General features: G+C 38.3%; 3 protein-coding genes across 8 annotated transcripts; all 3 read right to left on the bottom strand.

Moving 5' to 3' along the window:
* Nucleotides 1-409: 409 nt before the first annotated feature.
* smarcd2 (SWI/SNF related BAF chromatin remodeling complex subunit D2) lies at nt 410-8,944 on the bottom strand. The gene is made up of 13 exons (XM_079656875.1): nt 8,511-8,944; nt 7,003-7,232; nt 5,414-5,456; nt 5,188-5,310; nt 4,601-4,720; nt 3,813-3,908; nt 3,423-3,524; nt 3,165-3,326; nt 2,621-2,718; nt 2,309-2,444; nt 2,071-2,193; nt 1,730-1,831; nt 410-1,621 (listed from the first exon to the last, which is right to left on the bottom strand). Exons 1-13 carry the CDS (start codon nt 8,658-8,660, stop codon nt 1,568-1,570), a joined length of 1,539 nt encoding a protein of 512 aa, XP_079513001.1. The 5' UTR covers nt 8,661-8,944; the 3' UTR covers nt 410-1,567.
* Nucleotides 8,945-9,636: 692 nt separating this feature from the next.
* atxn7l3b (ataxin 7 like 3b) lies at nt 9,637-13,959 on the bottom strand. Of its 4 annotated transcripts, none has more exons than XM_079656884.1 (9): nt 13,824-13,959; nt 13,249-13,295; nt 13,019-13,142; nt 12,755-12,887; nt 12,163-12,334; nt 11,709-11,809; nt 11,575-11,597; nt 11,396-11,441; nt 9,637-10,558 (listed from the first exon to the last, which is right to left on the bottom strand). In XM_079656884.1, exons 3-9 carry the CDS (start codon nt 13,067-13,069, stop codon nt 10,539-10,541), a joined length of 546 nt encoding a protein of 181 aa, XP_079513010.1. In that variant the 5' UTR covers nt 13,070-13,142; nt 13,249-13,295; nt 13,824-13,959; the 3' UTR covers nt 9,637-10,538. The 4 variants fall into 4 exon arrangements, with proteins under 4 accessions (XP_079513010.1, XP_079513007.1, XP_079513008.1 ...); XM_079656881.1 differs by having other exon boundaries at nt 9,637-10,538; XM_079656882.1 differs by lacking the exon at nt 13,824-13,959 and adding an exon at nt 13,772-13,819 and having other exon boundaries at nt 9,637-10,538.
* Nucleotides 13,960-14,109: 150 nt separating this feature from the next.
* Nucleotides 14,110-21,564, bottom strand: LOC307023562 (nucleolar transcription factor 1-like). 3 transcript variants are annotated; one of them, XM_079656873.1, is made up of 23 exons: nt 21,210-21,562; nt 20,422-20,606; nt 19,358-19,435; nt 19,047-19,202; nt 18,897-18,961; nt 18,743-18,803; nt 18,502-18,560; nt 17,921-18,056; nt 17,791-17,832; nt 17,657-17,716; nt 17,247-17,507; nt 17,096-17,160; nt 16,942-17,002; nt 16,697-16,755; nt 16,134-16,269; nt 16,004-16,045; nt 15,870-15,929; nt 15,659-15,726; nt 15,355-15,541; nt 15,210-15,257; nt 15,062-15,118; nt 14,666-14,734; nt 14,110-14,585 (listed from the first exon to the last, which is right to left on the bottom strand). In XM_079656873.1, the coding sequence occupies exons 1-23, from the start codon at nt 21,235-21,237 to the stop codon at nt 14,535-14,537; spliced, it is 2,034 nt and encodes a 677-aa protein (XP_079512999.1). In that variant the 5' UTR covers nt 21,238-21,562; the 3' UTR covers nt 14,110-14,534. The 3 variants fall into 3 exon arrangements, 2 of the variants coding, with proteins under 2 accessions (XP_079512999.1, XP_079513000.1); XM_079656874.1 differs by having other exon boundaries at nt 17,247-17,402; nt 21,210-21,561; XR_013803735.1 differs by lacking the exons at nt 14,110-14,585; nt 14,666-14,734; nt 15,062-15,118 and having other exon boundaries at nt 15,355-15,513; nt 21,210-21,564.
* Nucleotides 21,565-21,807: the final 243 nt, after the last annotated feature.

The raw sequence follows: 21,807 nt of genomic DNA, 5'->3' as shown, positions 1-21,807 counted from the left end.
ATCACTTTCAGCGATTGCCCTAACAACATTATCTTATTTTTGTCATAGTTTTTTAGTTCAAAGCTTAAATGACTCCCCATTTATTGATAAATGTAATTCTATGCAAACCTTTAGTCAGTTATTTGCTTTGCAAGCTGAGACGCAGATCTGCAAAGAGTGCAGGATGTTTTTGGGTTGGCCGTTATTTGAGGAGTGGGAAATCCATTTAGGCGCTAACATACAGGTAAAACCAGCCAGACCTGTTGAGACTTCTTCAGAGACACCTGAGACCAGCCCTGACATGCACACTCATGGCCTGAGCCTAGCTTTTATCACACAGTTGAGAATGCAGTAAAAGATATGAATATAAGACGATACCATTAATAATATTTAGAATAACGCCATGGGCATTTACATTGTAACACAAAACTTTGGTAGGAACATTTATTGTGAAAAATGTGAAAAATGTATAAAAGAATAAAGGTTTTTGATTGATAGAAAACATGCAAACATTTTACAAAAGAGGCATTACAAACAAATATTTCTACACAAAATGTCACATATTTAAGTGTGTTCTTCACAAAATGATGGCACAGCGATACTGTCAACATGGAATGTTTAAAGAAACCCTCATACCTAAATTGGCAACAAAATGGCATTTCAATTAGAAGTTACCTCCAGAAACTAGAAACTATACACACAAGTCTGATGCATTGTTTAGTTGGCACACTATAACTGCATTCCTATTTTATTAATATCAGCTAACCTTTTGGATCTGACAGAAGAAACACTTCAATCCAAAGAGAAGGCAACAGTTCAATTTCCTGGCATTAAAACAATAACCCCAACAACCCCAATAATAAACAAGAACAGCATGTAAACATCCAAAAAGTACAAAAAGAGCTGATTAATTACAGCTGGACAGAGAGGACTCAAATGAGCTCACATTTTCCCATGTAGAGCTGTCCTCCAAATCATGCTTTTTTTACAAAGCAAATACACGTTTCATTTCAAATTACATATGCATCGATATAAAAGAAAAAACAGCTTTTCAAATTATTATTATTATTGTTGGCAAAAAAAGTTACTATCCACGTCATGAAACATCGTAAAAAAAACTACGTATTTTTGAAGAGAAACTATCAATGTTTTCTAAATACATCTTTGAAATATGTACATATATCTCTGGTGCAAAACAGTTCAGTATGGATTATTTTGCATTGTTCCTCACTCAAGGTTATGGCTTCTAAATGGTAAACAGACACCCTTTCTAAAACACCTACACAGCACCAATGCCAACACTGTTTCAAGCATAATGTACCATAAACAAAACATTTAGCAAAACAAGGCAAGATTATTTGAACAGGCTCAAAACGACACAAAATATAAAGTAATCATAGAATTAAGGAAATGTTAATCACTTTGGCCCAATATACTTGATTTAAAACTACAATCCTATATGTTTCCCATATACCATGTCAGTGAGGATGGCTTTGTTAACATCTAAGCTGCAACAGTAGCCTACTTATTTCCCAGCAAATTCCAATTTCGATTAAGTCAAGTATATATTGTATACTGTAATATGTCTTTAGGCGAGACGGATTCCCAACACCTGCTCCAAGTCTTGTCTTCTCTGCTGCACCTGAAACAAAAAAAGAAATGTCTTAGTGCATGTTGAAACTATAATAACTTACAATAGACCATCCGGTGTTCACTGTGAAGCACTACATAAGCCTGTGTAATTCTTTACCTTGGAGTAGACGTATCTGCCCACAGCCTCTGGTACCCAGGGCCCCTCGTAGAACTCAGTCCTCCTCTCCTCCTCTGGGTTTCCTGTCACATCAGTCATCAACTGACAAAAAAAGAAAACATTGAACATAAGGAACTATCATTTTATGAAAACAGATAAATGTTTCATTTAAAATACCCAAATAAGGTCAACAATTGCCAATTTAGGCAGTCAAGGCATTAAAGTCCCTTCATTTGAGAAAGCTAATCTAAAAATGACTGCAACGCAATGAGAAGTGCTATGTGTAATGACTCTCGTCCTATTAACACATACAGTAATCAGCGTTGTGAGACCAAGTTCACCTTCAGATCTCTGCACTGAGACTTGAGCCAGTCTTGGATGAAGTCCTGAGGTTTGTTGCTGAAGCTCAGCATGAAGTCTCTCTCAGTCTTCAGCTGGTTGATGTACTCAATCGTCTCGTGAATCTGCAGTATACAAAACCAGTGCAGTATAAGTAAAGCAAATATATTACAATTTTACTCCAATGATCTGAAAAGCCAGGGAGATGAGGGCCAGTTGTGATTGACTGACAGGCCTTACCTTAATTTCCAGCGCAGCAATTTCCTGTTGGTTTGTTGTAGAGGACAGGAAACTGTTCATTTGGCCCTTCAGAGGGTCATCCACCTCCACATCAATGTCATAGCACGCCGTCTTCTTCTGATCGGTGGGGTCCACACTGTGCAGAGGAGATGCAAGTCAAGAGTGAAGTTAAAATTAACAACATGTCATATGGTGGTTGAAAAGCATGAGCTGAAACTTCTCTTAAGTCTTTGGAAGATTGTGTATAATTAATGAGATCCTGAAAATATTAGTGCACATGCAGAAAGATGACATTGATCCACACACTCCTACCTAATCATGTGATTGACGATGATGGGGTCAGGGTGCTGCAGCAGGCCTGCCAGTTTCATGGGAATCTCAGAGAACTTCATGCGAGGACAGCCGAAGATCTGAACAGCATTTGGTTAGAAAACAGAGCAAACTTTATATGCTGAAAGTAACGTTTTGTGACCTTTTTTTCTCCCCATAAGCATCCATATACATGCTATTAGTTGCACAATGTAGTATGTACTTTGCGGGATTTAAGCGAACCTGTTTTTAAAAATAATTATGAATTTTACCTTATTAAGAATTACATTTGGGTAAAAATAAGGTAACTGTATGCATAAATGTATTGTTTAAATGAATACATCATGGCATCAGGTAACAAACCAAGACACAAATTCTAAATCTGGTATGAATTATGGTAATTCTCTGTATGAAAAAAAAACATCTGCTGAGTTCAGCACATTTATCAATACATTACACAACCAATGTGAAAGAATATCAGAGCAACACTTGGAAAAGTTGATGTAGCTTTGTGCTGCTTGGCAAAGCCTCCACATGTTTCCATTACCTGTCTGAAGTAGCGGTTGCAGTTGATGAACTCCTTCTCATGACAGTCCTGCAGCTTGTTGTTCTTGATGTAGAGCCAAAGGGCCTGCATGATGCTGGCTCGCGTCTGTGTGTGAACACCGAGCAGACGAGCCAACCGGGGGTCCAGTTTGTACTGAGGGGGCTGAACATTTGAAAAGTAGCAGAGAAATAGGCGGTTTGAAAATAGGACACAAGCCATACCATTCAAACCTGTTTTAATTGAGAAAATAGGTGATACCTGGTGGTCGAGCATGAGCAGCAGGGTGCATTTCACATTCACATCACCGGGCCTTTTGACCTGGAAACCATCCGTCTCCTGAGTGGTGGGCATTCTGTGCCACTGAAAAAACAGATGTTCTTTGATTAACGCTTAAACTTTATTTAGTTACCATAATACTTCGAACAAAACATAAATATGTTGGGATTTAATGTTTCCAGATTCAATAACTCTTATAAAAGGGACTTAATCTAAAAGTTGATAATTCCAGCTGAACTCAACTTTGTGACCAGGCTAAAGAAGAAAGCGTTGGGGCTAGTGAACCAATAATAGTCTCAGGAGAAGTTGGGGTTTGTGTCCCCTGGAGTTTATGAGATTGTTGCAGCAAATGCCTGTTAAATGATGCCATACCTCTACTAGGTGGTTGTCGGGTCCATAGAGCTCCTTATCCAGCTCAATCACCAGGCTTTTGAAGAAAGATGAGAACTTCCTCTTCTGCTTGCCAGGCTAGAAAACAAAAAGTGCACAAAGGAAAGCGTGTGAAAAGACAGGGCAGCAGGATTGTTATCTATCTTATATTGTGCTGTGTGCAGCTGCATTGTTTAGCTCTGACCACATTGGGGGTGTTGAAGCACAAAGCTGCAGACAACCATAAAAAGCTGTTTTTCCCCAGGCCTCTCCAAAGTGCTATTTGCACAATTCCTTCCCTCGCATCCCTTTTCTGTTACTCCATGTTCTACTCCTACGCATGCCTAAGCCAAATGAGCCAGCGGAGAGAAATTAACTGAAAAAACAAGCCTCCTTCATGTGGCCCCAGATGACACAATGTGCTGGAATTGATGGAGGGAGGGGAGGCATGTCAGCTCATGGTATGCAACGGCCAGTGGTTTCAATTCCTTGCTTCAAAAGGGGAACATGATTCTGTGTGTGTGTGTGTGTGTGTGTGTGTGTGTGTGTGTGTGTGTGTGTGTGTGTGTGTGTGTGTGTGTGTGTGTGTGTGTGTGTGTCGTGGGGTGGAGCGGGGAGAGCTGTAAACACACATCTGGTTGCGTGGTCTGAGCCAAGGACACAGGCCAACCAGAGCTGGGAGACTTTTCAGAAACAGATTAGCACAGACTGAAATACTTAGGAGTCAGAACACAGTGGGACGATGGCGAAACAGAGCGAGGAGGTTCAAGTGAAGGGAGTTTCTCACGTACTTCCTCCAGAAGTTTTCCCTCCACTCTCAGTTCCCAGGAGGACACCTTCTCTGCCTCCTCGCCCTCCGGCTTGCTGGGGGTGTACGTGTTGGAAATGTAGATCCTGAGCTTGCGTTTTTGCTGTGTCATAGAGATGAACAAGCAGATGAATCAGAAACTCCAGTAAAAACGGTTGTTCAAACATAAATGAACCATGATGGATTCTTATGGATATAGATTTTTTTAAACAAGAAAGATCCTAGACAAAACAGGAAGTCATAGATGAGTTAATCAAGACAGTTTAAGGTTATACTTTTTAAGATAGATATTCATGAAACTTTGGTTTGTTATTCGATTCTTAGGCCACATTTTTTCCAACGGTCCTTTGTTGTATTTATTCTTTCCCTCTCCGTTATATTTCTACACCAGATTCAGATTGCCTACTTTCCTGAGAAGAGGGATTCACAGGAAAGGATACATGTAGTCGAGCATTCTTTCTTTTTAAAGCTACATTTGTGAATAGCCAGCACTTCGTAAGGCCTCAAAATTCTATAAAATATATCCTTCATTTTGTTAAAAGCTAAGAATGCAGTCTCGTGATGAGGTACCATGATGGGCTTCTTGATGGCTTCCTGGATCTCCATGCGCTTTCGAGCGATGGTCTGGTCCAGTTTCCTCTCAAAGGCCAAGAGATCCATGTAGGCCTGGGACTCTGGGACCAGGTCTCTGATCTGAAGAGCCGACAGCAGGGCGTTAATATTAAGGGAATTCAGCCGACTATGAATAAACTGAATCCAGTTACATTTGTTTCAGTGGGGGTCTAAACTTTCTTACCCTCTGTGGGAGAACCTTGTCGGCCATCTTTCTTCTCTTTGGCCTAAAGGTCACAAAGAAATTGAAATAAATAAGAGGTTTGGGGTTAATTAGGAATAACCCCCTTGAGATTCAGCATCAAATCATCATTAACAATTATAATATTCATAATAATAATAATATTCATAAGAAGAAAAACAAGTAGAAGAAGAAGAAATATAACAAATAAATAAAAAATATGAAAGGGAAAAAAAACGGGATTTGTCCCAAGCAGAACTTTCAAATGGATTGTTAATTTAACGACTATAGTAAAATCATAATTATTCATCAAGTTATTAAACATAACGAGAGACGTTATTAAGATGATTTCCAGAGTACTATTATGTGCATAAATGAATTGACCATGATGCTTTCTTGAAACAGTAGAACATCCTGAGGGCTAAACATGTTACTCAGTCAAACAAGGACATACTGTACTCTGTAGCCAATTCTGGATCATCATTTAGCATTTGATCTTTTTAAAGTATGACCTTCATTAACCAATTTACAAGGAACTAAAAACACACTGACATACACAAGATGAACAGAAAGACCTCATTGACTTCATTGGATTATCAGTTATTTGTGAAAGCTTCATCGTGCAATAACAAAAGGCTCCTCTCTTCATCGACTCCCCCTCACCCAGGGCTCTGACTCCTCATCATCGCTACTGACTTCATAAAAGCACTGTTGTTATCTTTAATTAAATGACACAGCTCCCTTCATTAGGATGTAATTCCCAGACGCTTTGATGAGAATTTAGATTGTTTCTTCTGGAACGTCAAGCCCCGTACACTGAAAGTTTGGTTATGAGGTCAAGCTTTACAGACAAGGGATTCATTGTGGATGTAAATGCCGCCTCACATCACGGATCGCAACGTTTGTCAGCGTGGCACCACGGAGCAGTTTCAAGTCAAACATACCGACTTGTGTCTGCTGCTCTAAAAGCAAAGGCCAGTCATGAGATGCTCTCCCCTCGTGTCTGTGCTATCTGAGCTGTGGTAGCAGCACAGTAACTTCACAAGCAGAGAAAAACACATCCTGAATGAATAGTGGTGTTGTTATTTTGTTAATGAGCCATGACAGGAAACATCAGCGGCTGAATCTTTATGACCACATGGCTTCTATTGTGTAAAGTATGTAATTATAAGACTTTTTGATTCATCATGAACTCTAAATTTAATAACTTTTCCCACTGGCTGTAATAATGTTTCATTCTACTGCAACATCACATTTAAGAACCTCAAAGAAATACATTCTGCAGGAAATGTGGTGTGCAATTTTCATTAAATAATTGTTGAGGTGATTCATTGATTGGGAACAATGTTAATAAAGGATCATTTAAGTGGTTTCATACGTAGAAATGTAGGATATTGCTTCTCCAATATGAGGATTTGTGGCTTTTTCACGTCAAATCGAATGTATTGATTTTGTACAACGATGAGTCACACCAGTTTTAAGTCCCAGGCTGAACCAGTCCCTGATTTGGTCCATGGATGTCTTGATCAATCATCCTTGGCATTATTATTCTCCCGCTCTCACACAAACACTCTCACTTCTCCGCAGTTTACCCTCGTCTCAGGCTTCCCAGCGCCTCTTGTTGCTGCTGCTGCTGCTGCTGCTGCTGCTGTTGTTGCTGTTGTTGATGCATATGAAGAAAGCGTTTTCTGGAAGTGTCCATGCCTGGAGGCCCCATGCCTTGCCGCATGGACATGTTCCCACTGCCGTAAGAAGGGCCAGGCAGCTGACCCCCCATTGATCCCATTGGGCCCCCGACTCGGTTAGATGGCATCCCTGGGCGCTGAAGATAAAAGGGAAAGCTGAAATTATTATTTGTGGTTCATAAGAATTTTTTTATATTCTTTCTCCAGAATATTCTCTTACTCACTAATTTGCTTTTAAATACAAGTGTGGCGATAAAAAAAAAAGCATTTGTGCAGATAATTCAATTATATTTTCTACCTGCAGTACTGGTTTATAAAGAATATGTGTATGCTTTCAATAGGATGCTACTTTTGATTTCACCATTAAAGCAGAAACTATTTTCTAGCCAGATGTAGTATACAAATGTGTATTTCCACTATGGTACACAGAACATGCGTTCAACAACGTTTAGTACTAATGAATAAGTAGATACAAAATCTAAAAGAAGAAAATCCTGTGTAAATGAACGAAGCTTGATGGGATACATTAGATAAAAGCAATGTTAGTAAATCCTACAAAAACCTATGTTTTTAATGTTTAATTTGAACTATTATGTAATGTATGTATACTTGCTTTATGGCTTTTCAATTGATGTTCCAATAGTTATTGGATAATAACATATTGTGTTATGATTCAGTTCTACTCTGACATAAACCACATTGAATGAATAACCAACAATGGATGAGAATGCTCTATCTCAACGCGGCTGCTTACTGTGTTTGGATGGTTTGGACACTCCCTTAACAGACAAACACATATCTGAACCATAGATCTTAAGCCATATGACACAATTGTAATAATGCGTATTAACTAAATACCACATGCAGATGGCGGGAAAACTGGTATACCACCATATGCACGCTCAGCTCTGACAGATGGAGATGATAAAATTACTTTTGTTTCACGCTAACTGTCAGGAGGCTGAGGGCAGCCACGTGATTCTCTCTTTAACAAATGCACAAAAACTGTAATGCTAATTATTTAAAAACATTAAAATACTTTAGAGTAGAAAATAATCAATCACTATAAAACATTTTAAATATGCAACACTCAGTTTGTTGGTGGCAGTAAGTTATTACATTGATTTTTACAATGCGGAAGTAGTGCGAGTTCACACCATAGGTCCACACCTTGATATTTAAGGATAAAGACATTTAGGGTTATTATATTTAATCTGTGTGATGACTGTCAGAAGATAAATAATTGTTTTGTAATCCAAATGTAGGAGTGTGTACAATCAAATCAGGCATGGTAACATAAACTTTACAAAAACCATAGTGAAATGAACTTTCATTACACTTAAACTTAAGCTCAGTAAGTTACCAAGTTTCCCTCTTTTTAAAAAAGTAATAATACAAGGAAAGAGAAAACTCACCTGTGGGTACTGGGGAGCGTTGTTCATGCCCCGGGAGTATCCCCCCGGAGGTTGGGGCATACCTTGCATCCTCATGCCCGCAGCATGCCCCACATTCATGGGGCTCAGACCCATCGGGGTGAACCCTCCTCCTCCTCCTCTCGATGCCATGTTCTGGATCCACAAGTGGTTTTAAAAGTGACGAAAACTATAGCCAAACTTCGGTCAATAAACAACACTAGCAAGCTGCTAAATACACGTCGCTGGTACAAGTTGGGACGAAGCGTTCGCTGACTGCAGTTTCTTTAAATGAGGTCAAGCTGTGGTTTGACAGCCAGCAAACTGTCAACAAAAAGCTGGCTAACGTTAGCTCGTTTCTAACGGCATCTACTTCCGGGATCTGCTTCTGCCTGCAACGGCTTGTTTTCTGGACAGCGAGTGGAGGTTGTTGGGTAGTTTGTCAACTCCTCCTCTTGTTCTTAAGACTTAACATGGCTAACTCGTAAAACAGTACTAATAAGAGACATACTTTGTAAATTAAGTATGAAAAGTATGTCGGCTACCATGTGAGCACAATGTAAACTAAATACTCAAAGTGGGGATAAAAGAAATGACCATAAAATAAATAATACTAAAGTTTGAGATATTGAAAATAATTGACATCTTTAGTCTCTGGTTACGTCACACAAAGCGGTTCAAGGATTGGTTGTCGTTGTCAAATTAATACGTTAAAAAAAAAGTTGTATAAAACTGTCTATCATTTTAAATGCATGATTTAATCTGTATCCTATTAGCCTTCATTAATGATCCCCAATGAATCACAACTCATATGTCGGAGTTAAGAACTTGAAGGCATCATTCTGGGAACTCAATAACTACACTGAACTTCTTACTTTTTCCACTGTGTGAAAAATTATTTACTACGTCTCTATTTCCTAAGAATAAGTTGTACAGAAGCACATCACTAAGAAAACATGTTATGTATTTACCAAAATAACCAAACTAACATCTCTAAACCTCATCATTTGAGCAACAGCATCCCCTGTTGGTCATTTTTGTTTTCAATGCAAGTACTTGAGCAGGGTGACGTTTACACCCCCATTTAGTGACTGCCTGCCAACGATTTCAAGTTAACACGAGACATAAAGACAGGTAACAAATCATTTATTATGCTAGACAGATTAAACAAACTGAGCCATGATAGCAGCAATTCAACTATTGGAATATTTACACTATCACATCAAACCGAAGATATATTTAACCCTTTACAATGTAAACACATGATACAAAGACATTTTTGAATGCTAGAAAACAAGCCGACCTAGCCAAAAATGAAACAAAACAAACTTGCTGTCTGCAGCAAATACCTGCTTGTTGATTTACTGAACATTTTTTAGTTTGCACAGGTGAATGGCAAACAGAGTCACTGTATCGTGATTCAACTGAAAACAAAAGACAAACATTGAGAAATGATGGTCTTTGACATTATTATTCAAAGAATGAGATTTTAAAAGTTGAGGAAATAGAAGTACACCTAATCATTTCTGTATACAAAAACAAAACATACTGTATGTGCACACGATCACTCTTCACACAGCTGCCTCTGCTTGGCCGCTGCATGAACTACACCAGAATCTACCTCTGTGCAGTGAAACTGTATACGGTCAAATTCATTATTTTGGACTCCAGCTAGAACTTCTTAAACAAAAGAAACTAAAACAAAAGAAAAAAATGAGTGTTGGTACAATGATTTGTGAAAAACTAAAAAAAATCTGTCAAGTATACAGTGAGAGGTCTGGACTGCTTGTTCAGAGCAGCAAACGCCATGAGTGTCACCTATAACATGGACGTCCATTGATTCACAACATAAAGAACCAAAGTAGAAGTGTTACTGGTCTTCCCGTATGTGCGTTTATGTGTGTATGTGCACACACTATGGTAAGAGAATGTGTGTTTGTGACTGAGTGTGTTATTGAGGGAATGCCTCGTCTTTCATCAGCAGGCGTGGGCTCTCCTGGTTGTCCATTCGACGTCTAGGACCCATCATGCCTATGGGAATAAACAACAGGCTGAATTTCATTAATTTACTCATGCAATATACAGATTACAATGATTTAATTATGAACTTTAACCCTTGAGCATCTCCAGGAGCATGTCTTTGCTATTTTTCTTGGTTTCCTGCACTAAAAAAATGCATCAAAATCTGTGTCTCGTCCGCTCTCTCTTTTCTGGCAGACCTCCTTCCTGAGAGCAGCTACCCGTTTGTGTAATTTGTTTGGCATCGTCTTTGGTTTTGGCATACAACAGTTTGCCCTACATTATGCTCACTCATCCACAGCTACACAACTGATACTGCTGATATACACACTTCATATTGGTAGCTTTCCTTTAGTTTGGTTTATTTTAATAAAACCACTTACTTTACCCGTACCTCGTGTCTTTAAAATCATTATTTTGTCATGGCCAAGAGACAGACCATGACTCATTGACATACATTTGATAAATGTATTAAAGAACAGTTGTACATTTCCCTGATGCTGACTAATAAAGAAAGTCTGATGTAAACAGACTTTAAACAAAGGGAACTTTTTCAAAGTGAGACACAAGGGTTAATTCGCTGATACGTCTGATTAATGCAAGTCATCATAGACGCATAGCTAAGAGACAGATATTCAAAACTATTTTGAGAGGTTAGAACTAAGCAATCATCTAAGGAGGAAGTATTTGGACACAAAGCGGTTTCACTTTAACATCAAATAATGAAACCACAATGCTGCACTAGACAGCATTCATAAGAAATATGTTAAAATAACTAGCCTACAAATTGAGAAGTAATGAGTATTTGGATACACAAGTACCCATAGTACAAACAAAAGAAGAAGTTTAAGGCATTCATTTTCACTTACTGTTCTTATGCTTGAATGATTTTGATCTTCTGGGTGAGTTTGGATTCTGAGGTGGAAAAATATAAATGTCAATTATGCGTTGACAAATCAGAAAACCTCTCCATGTGTTTTTATAAATTAAATAGGGATTAGGATGATAAAACAATGTAATACTTATTGTTAGAATAAAGTAAAAGTACCTTATCAGATTTCCTTTTCTTGGCTGTAAAAGAAACACATTACAGTTTAGATAAAAAAAACAGGGTCATTTAATTTGGGAATTATATTGGCAATCAATTTAAAAAGGAAGTCAAACATAACGGCACTACATCACCTTTCTTTTCTGCACCGTAAGACCAGTCGTTATCATTAACATCATCATTGTCTTCTTGGTCGCTCTCTGACTTGTTGTTGGTGTTGTTACCGGTGACTATTCTGTAAAATAGGGAATAATTAGACACAACACACACAAATGACTCAGCATTACTCGCTGCAAATAACAGTTTGATTAGAATAAAAATACATTATGACCTGAAACCAACTTTAATGTTTCCTATCCTTCTATTTAAGGAAATATACTCAAAGGTGGTGGGGCATCTCCAGTATACATAGATTACAAATTTGATAACTCAAATATGGTACATATGCACTATTGAATACCTTGCCTATTATCATTTTCACATAGTAGTAGGGTGGGTTTTATTTAGCTTAAAAGGACAAATGTGTACGTGTTCCTTTGATTTTAATTTGTCCATTTTACTGTGGTTACCTGTTTATCTCTCTCATACCTGCGGTTGGCTATGCGGCTGCTGTTGCGTCCCATCCCCAGGCATTTCTCCAGATGTGGAGCGAAGCGGGAGGCAGCAATGCTTCGGCTGCAGTTGGGACACACACACTCTTTGTTTTTCCACTGGTTGTACACCTGGCCGAACACATCCAATCCCGGCTGGTCCACAATTTCTGGAATGAGAGATGGCATGAGAGATGTTATTGTCTGAATGCATTGTTATTGACTTTGTCTTTTTTTGTTTAATGTTGTGTTATTTAAGTGTGACCAAGTCATTGATTTGCAACCTGTAAGGACGCTGACGGATTGGTTCAACAAAATGGATTTGGGGAATTAAGTGTCAAATTGATGGAAAGTGGAATGGAAAGTGGTAACCTCACTTGATTCAGGAAATGAAGGGAAATACATTCATTTGCGTTAATTATTAGGCTTTTCAAGTCATAAGGCTCAGATTTGAGTAAAGTCACGAGTCATTGGTGCTGAAGTCAGATTTGAATCTTTTATCATCAAATGTGTGAAAAGCTATACATGTCTGTTGTTCACACACATTATTTATGTCACCTTTATTTCACTATAGTAGAGTTTGTGCTCACCAAAGTCCCTCATGCTTTCTTGGTCTGTGTCATCCAGGAAGAAATAGCCCTGCTTGACGGCCCTGTGGACCTCGAAGCAAAGACCCAGGCAGGCATCCTCCACCAGGTCAGACAGGATGTCCTGAGCTAGGCCCTGGCAGGAAGGGTCGGGAGAAACAGAGGCACAAGTCAGACTGTCTGTTTCCTGCCGTGTGTTTTCAGATGTAATGGGCATTTCCAAGGCTGATTAAACCACCGTCACACAGTGGCTCTGCTCTACTGTACCTCCAGCTTGCTGTTGTCCAGGCTGGACATTGAAACCTCCTCCATTTTCATTTGCCAGAACTACCAGATGAACCGACACTGCTGTGTTCATGCTGTAGCGCAGCAAACATTGGCCAGAACAGGGCTGCAGCAGGAGGGAAACACAGTTAGCAACACAGCGGCGTTACCCAATGCATGTAAATGAGCGCATGGTCAACATATGATGCCTTGAATGTGATGCAGCTACTTACAACTGCACGTTGAACACTACCAGGGACTCAATTCCCTCGTTTATAACCTGCGAATAACAGAAACCCGAAAATAACTGGGTGTTGTAGCACTGCAATGTCGCAATAAACACACAAACGTGACGTTAGCTCAAATTACAAACGCTGCCGGTGCGAGCATTGCTCTCTAACGGAGGTAGCTTAGCCAAAGTCTTGCTGGGGAAAACAAAGAGCGTGGCTATGAATAGGCTGGAGGAATTGAAGCATGCCAAGAGGTTACAAGACGCTGTATCCTCCAGGTAAACGACAGCTACATCTACAAACTAAACACATCAAATGTATTAAACCTGGCTGAGTATTTAGAAACAATATAACACATTTGTAAGTGGTTGAATGGTTTCTGCTGTTGAAGAATTACATTTGACCACAGCGAGTCTTGTCCCCGAACACAACACGGCTGCTGCACTGCGGCTGTTCCGCTCTCAACTCCAATAATATGAGACCAAAACGATCCTACGATTCTATCCCATAATACAAAACTACTTACGAGGACAAATAGCAACCACAGCAACGGGAATTTGCTAATTGTGTTTATTTACCTATTTCGGCAGGCATCCATCTTTATATCACAGAGATCAGACAGTAGCAATCGATTGCTACACGAGTCCCACCGAGGGCTTCCTTTGCAGCAGTGCTTCTTCTCTGCATCAGCTCTGATGTGTTTGTTTCATCCAGCGCGACATGTGACTGCGTTACCCCCTGACATTTAGGGGTTAAATAAGCCTTTTGTTCGGCTCTGTATTAGTAATTATAAACCTTTTTTCCCCTGCACTGTTCGTTTGTTCATTTTTACTTCAACTTAACAAAGGATAATCGAAAAATTAATCACATTTTATTCAACATGTTTATTGGAAAAATCTAAAAAAGGTTTTGTATTAATACAAAACAATGCTTGACAAAGAAGTTTTGTTTTTACAATCAATACAAATACAATTCCCAACATCAAATGTAAAATGAGGCGATATGAGAACTGATATAAAACTCCCATGTCGTGTTTTCTCCCTAAACTATTTTGATGCATACAAGCAGTCATTGTGTAACAGTAAAAACAGCATGTGAACACAACACAGGATTAAATTACATTGATCCCAAAGCATCTTGTTTGCAAAGGGACCCTATTTTAACATCAAGGCCCCCAAAATATGTTAAAGAAGCAGTTCTCAATACAGTACAATGTGGCATTAAAATCAGGCACTTAATCCAGAATTTGGCTCTGAACTTCACAAGCTCTGTTCTCATCCAATCACCATCTAAAACATTTCAAATGTGATGTTTTCGTCATCTTCTTCTTCCTCTTCGTCCTATAAAACAACATGAAATATTAATTAAACATCTATGATACAAAAAGTTCAAATAATGTGTTTTTTTAATGTGTTCGAACCTCTTCAAAGTCAAACATCTTCCCTTCTTGCTCGCTGTTGCAGTCTTCAAAGATTTCATCTTCTGAATCCTGCGTGACATAATGATAAATGTGGACTGAATATAGAGCTTGTTTTAAACCAAAATGCAGATGGAATTGAATGAATCCTATGAATTACATCATATAATATAGATATCTAAATTATTTTTTCTTTTTGAATGACCCAGTTAACCCAAAAATAAGAATTTCCTAACTGTGTACCATTCATTGACTACAAACTTATTAGTATACTTCTGGTAAATGTAAGTGACATTTCAGATAAAGTACATTAAAACTGAGAGACAGTCAGAGCCCTGCATTGGTGCAGTAAATAATTAATTATAACGTAACGTCTTTTGTTTCAACACTTAAACTTACCGATGGTCTGTAGGCAAATGGTTCTTTACTGTGATTTTCACCAAGGTATTTCAATTTCTGAAAAAGAATCATGTTAACAATCGTGAAGAAATATTGAAGAATAGTGTGTAAATAAAGAAACTAGTGCTTGAATACGGTAAGTTCTTACGGAGGGGTTACTTGTCCGATAAGACGCCTGCTGTGCTCTTGACAATGTCTAAAGAATGGAAAATGTGACACATTTTAAAGGACGTTCCAGTAGTATAAAGGTTAAATGTCTAAGATTGAAACAATCAGAACAGGATTCTTCATACCTTAAACCACTTCTGCAGCTCCATCGAGTACCCTTTCATGTTTTCAGTTACCTCCTGTATGAAGCAACTCTTGTCTTCATAGGAGAGGTTTCTCCACATTAGATTGGCCTTGGCGAATCGCTCCCTTGAGTTTGGAAATGTCTCCTTGAAAAGTAACATCTGCTTTTTGCAGAATATTATATTAGCACTGTGAGTAAGGAAAACATCTCAAATTAGTTTTCCTGCAGGTAGATATTGCAAGTTGTAGAGTTTTAAATATTTCTGGGAATCTTATAAGGAACAAATGTATTACGATCGGGCTTACTTAAAAGGTTTTTTGGGCTCGCCAGGAATCTTCTTTAGAACTTTTCTTGTTTTAACATCGCGCTGCACCTAAAAGACACATTTTAACATTAGTCAACCAAGTGTTCAGACGTTTACTCCTCTAATTAAAAAGAATAAATAGCACATTTACAGGTACTTGGCCTTTGTTCTAACCACAAGAACTGTTCATGAACCAAAAAATAACTTCTCACCTGTGGACTTTTGATGCCATTCTCTTTCAGGATCTTCTGCTGCTCCTCCTGGTCACAAGTCTGAGCAACAGAAACACCATCGTCACACAAAGTCTGACAGCACTAGCTCAACTGTAGTCTTGTAAAGGACTCACCTTTAAATATCCTTTCAGCTTAACCGTGTACTCCCTCTTCATCTGAAAGAAAAGTATTTATTTCACATTCAAGTGATTTTTAAGCAGGATGCTAATGTTTTGTAACACTTTTGTCTGTGTTCCTCCCTACCTGTCTGCAGCGGAAGCTGTATTTGTCCTTCTCACTGTCAGTCAAGTTACTCCAGCGTTCGGCCCACACACTGGTGTAGGCCTTGTTTGGTAAACCCGTCATGGGTTGCTCTTTGCAGAAAATATTATAGCCATTGCTAATGAAACACAAACACACAGACAAACACACATGTGACAGTGAATAAGCTGCTTGTTAAACATGCTATCTTGTTTAAGTTACCAAAAGATAAGACATATAGCAAAGTTAAATACATTTGCTGGTTCTCCACTGAACTTCTTCAACTATCATCACAGGCAGGAAACATTGAGCATGCTTTTAACAGAACTAAGTGTAGGTAACAAAAGCTTAAGAATCCCCGGTTTAAATCAAACGGTAAATGTACTGTCTCTGCCAACACTTAAAAAATAACTTAAAGTTAACCACTACATCTTCACTGCCTGCTGCCAATTAGTAACCCTGCGCGTGTGTGTGTGTGTGTGTGTGTGTGTGTGTGTGTGTGTGTGTGTGTGTGTGTGTGTGTGTGTGTGTGTGTGTGTGTGTGTGTGTGTGTGTGTGTGGCTTACAATGGAGGTTTGGGAGGCATGCAGATTGCATCTTCAGTCTGCTCTTCTTCCTGCATTTGCTGGATTCAATTCATTTGAAGTTCATTAATTAATAATAACAACCTTTTCAGCAGTGTTATATGTGACCTTCATAATAACTGTCGTCATAGAAACAGTTATTATATGATTATGGTATTCAGTCAGGACACTAACGTTTGTGAACATTAGGTGTGGCTGTTAGGGTTAGGTTAGTGACCATCACTTACATCTGTGCTGTCGTCTGAGAGCTTTTTCCTCTTCTTATTGGGTCTCGGTTCACATTGTTTTCTGAAATATAAAGAATTAGTTTGACACTGTGTTTAAGCAGGCAGCCTATACTTAATGTGATACATTTATTTGGTAAGTGTATTAATGAATTACTTGAACTCCTTCTTCTTTTTCTTGTATTCCACTGTTGCGAGATTAAACTTCTCCTCATATTGAGCCTGGGAAATGTCAGAAAATTCATCATTTAAAAGTGAGACCTCAGATAACACAGAATGAAAGGAAATGTTGTTTATGTTGCCTGTACCTTCTCTTCATCAGGGAGCGCTTGGTACTTATTGGCTAGACGCTTGAATATCTTTTTTTTACTGATATCTGGGTGCTTATTATGATAACTGACCCAGTTCTCCTCGCAAAACATGGCATTTGGAGGTAAGGGTCTCTTTGGGTGATCTGGGTGAATCTGCAGAAAAAATAATAGCTTACTGTTAACTCGCAGAATGAAACATGTAGGGTTACTGGGCTCGTTAGGAATCTTCTTTGGAACTTTTCTTGTTTTAACATCACGCTGCACATAAAAGACACATGTTAACATTAGTCAACCAAGTGTTCAGACGTTTACTCCTCTAATTAAACAGAATAAATAGCACATCTACAGGTACTTGGCCTTTGTTCTAACCACAAGAACTGTTCATGAACCAAAAAATAACTTCTCACCTGTGGACTTTTGGTGCCATTCTCTTTCAGGATCTTCTGCTGCTCCTCCTGGTCACAAGTCTGAGCAACAGAAACACCATCGTCACACAAAGTCTGACAGCACTAGCTCAACTGTAGTCTTGTAAAGGACTCACCTTTAAATATTCATTCAGCTTAACGGTGTACTCCTCCTTCATCTGAAAGAAAAGTATTTATTTCACATTCAAGTGATTTTTAAGCAGGAAGCTAATGTTTTGTAACACTTTTGTCTGTGTTCCTCCCTACCTGTCTGCAGCGGAAGCTGTATTTTTCCTTCTCACTGTCAGTCAAGTTACTCCAGCGTTCGGCCCACACACTGGTGTAGGACTTGTTTGGTAAACCCGTCATGGGTTGCTCTTTGCAGAAAATATTATAGCCATTGCTAATGAAACACAAACACACAGACAAACACACATGTGACAGTGAATAAGCTGCTTGTTAAACATGCTATCTTGTTTAAGTTACCAAAAGACAAGACATATAGCAAAGTTAAATACATTTGCTGGTTCTCCACTGAACTTCTTCAACTATCATCACAGGCAGGAAACATTGAGCATGCTTTTAACAGAACTAAGTGTAGGTAACAAAAGCTTAAGAAGCCCTTGTTCAAATCAAACGGTAAATGTACTGTCTCTGCCAACACTTAAAAAATAACTTAAAGTTAACCACTACATCTTCACTGCCTGCTGCCAATTAGTAACCCTGCGTGTGTGTGTGTGTGTGTGTGTGTGTGTGTGTGTGTGTGTGTGTGTGTGTGTGTGTGTGTGTGTGTGTGTGTGTGTGTGTGTGTGTGTGTGTGTGTGTGTGTGTGTGTGTGTGTGGCTTACAATGGAGGTTTGGGAGGCATGCAGATTGCATCTTCAGTCTGCTCTTCTTCCTGCATTTGCTGGATTCAATTCATTTGAAGTTCATTAATAATAACAACCTTTTCAGCAGTGTTATACGTGACCTTCATAATAACTGTCGTCATAGAAACAGTTATTATATGATTATGGTATTCAGTCAGGACACTAACGTTTGTGAACATTAGGTGTGGCTGTTAGGGTTAGGTTAGTGACCATCACTTACATCTGTGCTGTCGTCTGGGAGCTTTTTCCTCTTCTTATTGGGTCTCGGTTCACATTGTTTTCTGAAATATAAAGAATTAGTTTGACACTGTGTTTAAGCAGGCAGCCTATACTTAATGTGATACATTTATTTGGTAAGTGTATTAATGAATTACTTGAACTCCTTCTTCTTTTTCTTGTATTCCACTGTTGCGAGATTAAACTTCTCCTCATATTGAGCCTGGGAAATGTCAGACATTCATCATTTAAAAGTGAGACCTCAGATAACACAGAATGAAAGGAAATGTTGTTTATGTTGCCTGTACCTTCTCTTCATCAGGGAGCGCTTGGTACTTATTGGCTAGACGCTTGAATAGCGTTGTTCGACCGATATCTGGGTGCTTATTATGATAACTGACCCAGTTCTCCTCGCAAAATGCGGCATTTGGAGGTGTGGGTCTCTTCGGGTGATCTGGGTGCATCTGCATAAAAAATAATAGCTTACTGTTAACTCGCAGAATGAAACATGTAGACTTTTAATGTGTTTATTTAAATGGTATTTCAGAAATAACACTGAACTAGGAGAGGTGATATTTACAACCTGAAGCTCTCTACATTTAGATTGTGCAGGGTTTACCTTTGTGTTCATCAAAGGATTGGAAATGATATCTTCAGCTTCAACGAGGATCTCCTTGAGGGTCCGAATCTTCTGCAACTGCGCAAGAAAAACAAAGATATTACTAAAAACATTCATAAGAGTGTATTTGTTTTAGTGTGATATTTTGAAACACTAAATTGTCAGTTGTGCAGATGAACAACTCCATATGAGTCCAATAAAAATACAATTGAAAACGAATATGGTGTTCTCACTACCTGTCTTTTTTATACGCACACATTTTAATTCGATATATATAAATATATATAATGTGTATAAAACTCCCCTTCAATTAATCCGAACTATCCCTTTAAGATTTGAGTCAGCTGGGAGACTCCATTGGCTGAAGTACATTGTATGATATAATTAAAAGTTTTGAAACAGCTACTATGTGATGACATTGTTTTGTCAACTTAAAATGTAGGTTAGAGATGTCCCGATCCGATCACGTGATCGGGGATCGGAGCCGATCACGTGATTTTCAAAAAATCGGGGATCGGGATTTTTTCTTTTTTTTTTAATACTTTTTTTTATTTTGTATTCAATGTTACAAAACAAAAATGACCATGTTCAATAGTCTTAAAGTCATCCTGAGGCCTTAGTTTTGGTTTCAAATTACACAACATCATGTATGTGTTGCTTCTTTGGGGCTTGTTTTCATAGACCTGGTTGCTTATTTCTCTCAAATCTGGCAACAGAGTGGGCAGGGCGCAGTGTCTAATTGTAGCAGTAAGCTAACGAGTACTGATACGCTTTATTTTGTTTTGATCCAATGCTGCACAACTGAACTGATCCAATGCTGCTGTGAAAAAAAGAAGCTATATCCATGTTGGATAGAATATCCAATTTAAATTAAATTAAATAACCTTAAGGGACAACAACCTTAAGGGACAACTTGAATGTTTTTTTTTTCTTAATGCATTGCATAAAGATCGGATCGGGAAAAATCGGTATCGGCAAATTGTCAAAATCAAATGATCGGAATCGGATCGGGAGCAAAAATAGGTGATCGGGACATCCCTATTTAGGATTGAACTGCGACTCACCTTGTTTAAAATCTCTCCCCATTTCTTTTTGCATGCTTCAGGAGTGAAAGGATCGAAAGCCACTTCTTTCCAGTCCACATTTTTCAGTGCTTTTAAATATGTGCTCTTCAGGTGTTTCTGTCTTGCTGCAATGGTTTTCATTGCAGCAAGAAGCTTCTGGGTGTATTCCTGGGTCCACTCTGTATCTGTAGCACAGGGACAAAACAAAGTTGAACCATTAGAATTATTAAGATAAGGAAGAATAAGGTGAAGGATAAAAGGGAAATAAATCAATGTGCCTAAACTTCCGTATCTTACCTAGGTCCCTGTCTCTTGTGTTCAATATGTATTTTGTGTAACTCTTCATAGTATATACATATTAATTTAGATTATTTACCTTTCTCTTTTTTTTTTAAATATTCTTATTTCTGATATTGTTCCAATCTAAAAATACAATCATATCCATTATATCTGTGAATGTAATAATAATAATAATAATAAATTACATTTTTTTATTAGAGCGCTTTTTCAGGTGCTCAAAGTGCTTTACAATTAAACATTACACACATTAAACATGTAGGCTACATTAATTTGACATTATAATTATTCAATATAAATGGGAATGAGCATTGACAACAATATATTCCATGTAATTGTTTCTTTGACTCACAATACATATTTGAAATAATAATCTTTAAAAGCTTTGACAAGCAGTTCATCATGCAAAGTAAACGTCTGTTACTTCTTCAGTGCTTTGTGCAATCTAAGTTGAGTCATGTGAAATAAAATATCTATTTAATTATACCCACCAGATTCTTCAGTCACAGTTCCACTCATCTTTCCAATAAAAAGTATTTCCAATTCTTTACGTCACTTGATGCAAAGCCTTAGGTCGGTCCAAGTGGCTGTGGGAAACTCTACAACACAGGCTAGTTAGCAAACGTATCAAAATTCGGTTCGTTAAAAAACCTACAAAGAAGTAGCGTTATTGGCCCTAAATGTATATATATTAGCGGTTTCTTATCGTTGCGTTTTTCAGCAGGAAAAAAACACCCATGGCGCTAAAAAGAAACACATTCACAATTTGTGTTTTTTCACCAAAAGCATGTTAGATGTCTCCGTGTTAAAAACGGGCCAAATCATCAACATCCTCAAAGAACAGCCAATGAGCTTACTAGGTTTCTTCTTCGTTGTGTTTATAACCGGATGTTAAGCGTTCAAGCAGCGTTGATTGAACAAATCGCCACCTATTGTGTCGGAGGGTGATTGCGTTTTGGCGCAAAATAATAATACAAGAAATATAACGGATATTTGTTTACCAGCTGAATTTTAATCGTTATATCTTGCCTTAACTCCGCTCCCTCTCTTAAAATCCCCATTTTAATTGATCTTCTACCTCCAAGGGCA

The sequence above is a fragment of the Notothenia rossii genome (genome assembly GCF_949606895.1).
Source record: "Notothenia rossii genome assembly, chromosome: 11".
Classification (NCBI taxonomy): Eukaryota; Metazoa; Chordata; class Actinopteri; order Perciformes; family Nototheniidae; genus Notothenia; species Notothenia rossii.
Note: the sequence above shows the minus strand (reverse complement) of the source record. Positions and strands in the feature narration are given on the sequence as shown.